This window comes from Bombyx mandarina, chromosome 04 (assembly GCF_030267445.1).
Source record: "Bombyx mandarina strain Sakado chromosome 04, ASM3026744v2".
NCBI classification, from domain to species: Eukaryota; Metazoa; Arthropoda; class Insecta; order Lepidoptera; family Bombycidae; genus Bombyx; species Bombyx mandarina.
Genome location: NC_143211.1, coordinates 5,933,853 through 5,940,139, shown reverse-complemented (window position 1 = coordinate 5,940,139; position 6,287 = coordinate 5,933,853). Strand labels below are relative to the sequence as shown.

General features: G+C 31.5%; 2 protein-coding genes across 2 annotated transcripts; one reads left to right on the top strand and one right to left on the bottom strand.

The window, feature by feature from the left end:
- The first annotated feature begins 1,633 nt into the window (after nucleotides 1-1,633).
- On the top strand, nucleotides 1,634-3,836 carry CycY (cyclin Y). Its single transcript, XM_028183985.2, has 2 exons — nucleotides 1,634-1,786; nucleotides 1,889-3,836. Exon 2 carries the CDS (start codon nucleotides 2,011-2,013, stop codon nucleotides 3,019-3,021), a length of 1,011 nt encoding a protein of 336 aa, XP_028039786.2. The 5' UTR covers nucleotides 1,634-1,786; nucleotides 1,889-2,010; the 3' UTR covers nucleotides 3,022-3,836.
- Nucleotides 3,837-3,961: 125 nt separating this feature from the next.
- Nucleotides 3,962-6,287, bottom strand: RsfS312 (ribosomal silencing factor RsfS-like protein, 312). Its single transcript, XM_028183986.2, has 3 exons — nucleotides 5,870-6,287; nucleotides 5,377-5,637; nucleotides 3,962-4,237 (listed from the first exon to the last, which is right to left on the bottom strand). Exons 1-3 carry the CDS (start codon nucleotides 6,150-6,152, stop codon nucleotides 4,068-4,070), a joined length of 714 nt encoding a protein of 237 aa, XP_028039787.2. The 5' UTR covers nucleotides 6,153-6,287; the 3' UTR covers nucleotides 3,962-4,067.

The window sequence follows — 6,287 nt, the reverse complement described above, 5'->3', positions numbered from 1 at the left end:
ATGATGGTCTTTGAGTTTCAATGATCTTCTTTCTTCTTCGAACATAAAGACTTTTTATTCAATTATTGCTTATTGAGAAGTAGGATCTGATAGTAATTAGCTGGTAACTAATTATGATGTAGTAAAATGCATGCAACTGTCCACTTGAAGACAGTGTACTGAGGCAAAAGAAGAGAAAAACATTGTAAAACGTTGTAGGAATAATAATAGCATCAACCTTTGCAGTCTTACTATACACTTAATTAAATATAGGACACTACTATCTCAGAGGTGGTTGAGGCAAAGCTTTTAATAAATAAATAGATCCATATCAAAGCTCAGGCCTTGGAGTTCCATGATCAATGGAACCCTCCATTAGTAAACTGTAAACAAAGTGCGAACGTCTTTAACTTTGTTACACATCATGTAACAAAATTCATCAATGTATTGTGTTTTGTTATACAATTCCTTCATCGTGGAAGTCGTTTGTGTGTACACGTCCTTACGAATCCATCAGATCTAATAAATCTTGCATTAGACGCCTTCAGCTCTAAAACGATGGATTATGGATGGATTCTAGTAACCGTACTCCTTGAACTTTGTGCTGTAGAGAGTTCAACGTGCAACCTTGCTCAAACATTAACCCACTGAAGCTTTCGTCAGATCTTTTCAGTGGGTCACGATTCCATTCCGGTACAAGATTCATTCGCGAAGCAGCTGCCCTTGAGTAGTTAGTTAGGTCTCCTCATGAGACGGTCGGGCAGCTGTTAGCAAATCTCATCCATTCTAGCTGAGCCCATGCTCGCCCACCTGTCCTGGTGAAACTGGAAAGGCCCTCCAGGCATAAATAATCCTTTATTAAAAAAAACACAGTTTTAAATATTTGATACTTGTAAAATAGTTAGTAATTTTCGGATAGACATACAGTTAGGTAAATGATCCTAAAAGGTTTTTTCCTTTGAAATTGGTACCTTATATTATTATATCTACTTTGTCATTTAATTTTTACTTTCGCAGTACTGAACATTTGCTTTAGCATAACAATTTAGGTAGGAAGAAGTTTATTGTCATATAAATTTTAAGCTCAAATAAATTATTGGAAAATAATTTTAATACACAATCGATGCTAATTAAATAAAAACAAAGTCATTGACAGAAGGAAATAATACCAAATCAAATTAAACATTATATAATATATATTTAATTAAAATTATATATAATATTTAAGTGAAACTTCTAATGCGACTTCAAACAAGGTTGCGTTAAACGTTTAACGCTACCTTACTAGAAAGAGGCAGATCCCACGAGTTAAAAAGAATTACAAGTTTCAAGTTGTGATCCAGCTCCGGTAACCATAGGTGACTCGTGAGCTTCGTCTCCACAAACAACACCTAATAATCCATACATGTTTGTACTATGAGATCATGATTCGGTTTTCCGGCTCAAAAAAAATAGAAAGTTAATAAATGTAGATTTAATGACATTAAATATCTCCGAAATATTATTTTATGTAACATCATTGTAGGTGTTTATAAAAACATAAAAAAGGTGTTTATACAATCATTGCCTATGTATAGTCCTATTTCTACTTATATTACTTGTTTCTGGCTATTGTAAAATTAAAATCAATCATGGCGATTCTTATGAAAATCGAATTATCGGTTACGTCAATCCTTACTGTGTGCCTACGCCTTAGTGATTACGGAACTCCCTCACTAATTGTCAAAAAAATCATGAATGAATGCAATGAATTCTAAAATTTCTACAATTTGGGAATCAGAAAATTCCACAAATCAAGAATGATAAGGTATAATACGGCACAGACTGTTCTTGATGAATAGATTATATTCAACACCGTCAAAAGTATCATAAATCGTAACTCAACATTCATCTGTGCCTTTTGTTTCAGGTACTATGGGCCTTTTATGTCTTATTTCTGTGTCGGCTTATTATTTCCGTATATCTAGTCGTGACACAATGTGTGTAGAATGATAACGAACATTCTTTATAATCGTCATATGTTGTAAAATCATGGGTAATCAAAATAGTTGCTGCTGCTATCGGAGTCCATCTCCCATTCGCAAAGATATAGTAAAGTTGGAAGACTATCTTCCAGAAGGAGAAGTAAGCTCAAATAACATACAACACATCAGCGAGAGGGAGCCTGATGATGGCGACATCGATCCATCGCAAGATCCGATGGCTGGCACCATTTTCATGGAACGTTCTAAAGCTTCAATAGAGAATGGTATGACTAGGAAGCGGAGCCAACATCAAATAGCTGACAATAAATTAAAAAAAAGCAGTTCCTGTTCTACAATTTACTTAGATGATAGTACTGTGTCTCAACCAAATTTGAAAAACACTGTGAGGTGTGTAGCACTTGCTATTTACTATCACATAAAGAATAGAATGTCTGAGCGCAGGTTAGATATTTTTGATGAGAAACTTCATCCTTTGAGCAAAGAAGGTGTGAGTGATGACTATGATAAATACAATCCAGAGCACAAGCAGATTTATAAATTTGTAAGAACATTATTTAATGCAGCACAATTAACTGCAGAATGTGCTATTATTACTCTAGTCTATTTAGAGAGACTTCTAATTTGTGCTGAACTTGATATTGCACCTTCAAATTGGAAAAGAATTGTATTAGGGGCAATCTTATTAGCGAGTAAGGTATGGGACGATCAAGCAGTTTGGAATGTTGACTACTGTCAAATTCTAAAAGATATAACTGTTGAAGATATGAATGAGCTTGAACGACAATTTCTAGAAATGTTACAATTCAATATCAATGTTCCATCGAGTGTCTATGCTAAATACTATTTTGATCTACGTACACTTGCTGAAGCTAATGACTTAGCATTTCCTAGTGAGCCTCTTAGCAAGGAAAGGGCACAAAAGTTAGAAGCGATGTCACGAGTTATGGAAGACAAAATAACTACTGAAATTGTAAAAAATGGTATTAAGAAATGGTCAAGTTTAGACAATGTTAATGCTGGTGCTGGAGTAAGACGAAGTGTAGCCATTTTGTCTTAATTCATGTTGGAGCCAAATTTATTTCCAAAGTAGTAAAAAAATTGACCAAGTTATGATTTTAAATAATAACAGAGGACACCAACTTTTGCCTTCTACAGTGAGATAACATTTTACATATAGAATAAACATTCAAACCACAAGTAAGTTTATGTTAAATGAAAAATCTCACATTTAATAAAAAAGGATCATTATTTTGTTACTTTATTTCAAGAGTAAGTGTAAAATTATCCATACAAAATTTTAATGATTGTACATAAAATTATTTTTCAATTAAAATGATGGTTATCTTAAGTATTATTATTAAATTGCAATTAATAGAATTGAAAGACTAGTAAGTGGTCCAATATTATTTTATGTTATTTAAAAATACAATTAAATGAAACATACTTTATATTGGCTTCCAATTTTGTGTTTAATTTAAATTTTCTATGTTAAGTTGCTTCCATACTTATTGATATGCTATTTTGTAGTTTTTAGATTTTATAGTATGTGCAAATGCATTTTGACTGACATAATGATCTTTTGATTGTGGTATGGATGTATTGTAGTCTTTATTGTCAATTTTATTACATTGTCATACAGCATTTAAATATATCTGAACTGAATATTAATAATGCCAAATTATTTTAGATAACAACTATTTGTGTGATCATTATTCATATTTAAAAATGTGTTAATTTATGAACAAAACAATTATTGAAACAGGAAGTTTTGAATCTGCTGTTTCGTATTTATTTATAAAATATATGTGTATTAAAAATTCAATTATACAATCCATACTTTATGTATCTTTCAATAAAACATTTTATATGAGACTGAGTGGTATTAATTACTACAGTACACACGAGTACTGTACTGTTTAATATCCTGTTTCTGTTATTAAACTTCTTATAATACAGTTGTTGCTATAACAAAATGAATATTAAAAAACAACATGAGATTATATTTACTAATTTTTATTCACTTACATATAACAATAATACAACTCATAAAAACCTTAAAAAAATCCATATTACAGCTTATTCAGTACATCAGATCTTATGATCTTATGATAATGGTTTCAAATCTTTCAAATAAGCACTATAGTTCTCAAATACATCTATAACATCACTTTTTTTGTTAATCTGTCCATCAAATTCTGGCCCAACAGACCATAAGGTTTCTAGATCATACATTTTTCTTGTGCTATCTGAAAATATATGTAGTGCAATGTTGCCTGAAAAGACAGTTTTAATTAGTTATTTTAAAAACTATTAACTTTGTAAGTTTTATGCATTATAAAATATGATCTTACAACATATACTAGTTCAGATAAATCTATTAAGACCAAATGAAATTAGTATTACTAGTAGTGGTTTTTTGTGGATATGTTATCAACATTTCAGTAACATTTTTAGGCCAGGATGATGAAATTTTTTTATTGTCATTCATGGCAGATCACCCATCTAATGGTGAGTGATTACTGTCAGTTAACAAAGTGGGAAACCCTAAGGGTGCAGCCAAGCCTGTGCGTACTGCTGAGTACTATCTGAAAACCTCGTTTAATGAAAGATATGTCATATCATATGGACATGAGAATGACAAACACAAAATTACAGCATTTTTTTTTCATCTCAAAAACATTCAAAATTTATTAAAATCAAACTGGCTGTTCTAAGTTAATTATTTTATGCAATTCTCCTCCTGTAAGAAATAGTGAGATTCACGAATTCTAAGAAATGCCGACTGTTCGAGAGGAAGTCAACAAGAACAGCAAGAGATATAAGGAAAGACTAAATGAGCACTCAAATGAATTGGCAAGGTGCCTGCTAGACACAACTGGAGATGTGAAACGTTTAAAAAGATGGCAAATTTTAGACTTAGACCAAAGAAACTAAATCTACTGCTGTAATTGATGACATTTAATGTAATGTCATCCACAACTCGAACCTCTTGAAACACATCTGATTATGGCTATATAGCCGATTGCAGATAAATATAGAGAAAAAAAAATGCAATTCTCCTCATCTAAGTTGGATCGCCTTTGATTTGATAATTTTGAGGTAATTGCAGTGATATAAAAATATCTCCAGGTTATGTACATACTGAATCTTCCTCTAATCTAAACATGGTGGATTGGTCGTTTTATTTATTTTAGATAGCTGAATGAACTCATGGTTGACATTGGTTACATGGTTACAACTGATACAAATTAATTAGAAATCAACACTTCATTATGTAGTTGTTCCAATATGTTATAAATATATATATATATATATATATATATATATATAATAATATGTTGTAGGTTGAATTTTGAGTAGAGCTCTTAACACAATTCCTAAATGTATTTACACGAATGAAAAATAATATTACCTAAGTCCAGTGCAACCCATTGACCTGAATCTTTTCCTTCAATCCTTGGAATAAGATCACTTTGACAACGTTTCTTTTTGTAGACTTTCCTCACAAACTCTGCAAGAGCTTGAATATGCCTCTTACTGCGGGCACTCACAATACAAATATAATCAACATATCTGATGTCCTGGGGTACAGTTGCAACGAAGATATCCCTAGAATTCTCACGCTTAAGTAATTCTACGAGATCTTCTATTTCAAACACTCCTGACTTTCCTCCTGCAAATGAAATTGAGTAAATAGGAATTAGTTTTATTACTGTTTGTAGATCATATAGTACTGGTTGTAACTGACTTGAAGTCACAAAGCAGGTGGCAGTATTCAAGCTGTGATATCTTAACATTAAGTAGGCCCTAAGCAATACCCATCTAGTTCAGTAAAAATTAGATAAAACTTTGTGCATAAATTAAAGTAGTTCTTTGATTTGCATTAATTTAATTATCATACTTACTTTCTAAATTTATACCATCAAATTCATCACTTATCATTGGATATTTATCCATAGTAGTAATAATCTCATCAGTAGTATGTTCAATAATAGGCGAATTGTTATCCGTTATCACCTGGTACTTGCTCGTTAAAGCTGGTGATGGCGTGTTATTTGATTTGGAAGTTTGCCTAGGATTGTTTAAGCATATTCCACAGTGTATTTGCCTAATCTTTGGCTTATCAAGAAAACATTTTCGTGAATTGTTATGTAAACTACGAGTACGTAATAAGAGGTTTCTTATCATAATTAAGTTTAAAGCAGTAATCGCAGAATAAAATAGAATTTTAGAGCGTCGAGTGTAGAAATTTGAAACGAATCTTTGGGAAAATAAACAAACTTTAAGGTTAATTTAAAATTTGAGACATATTTTGAGCTGTCA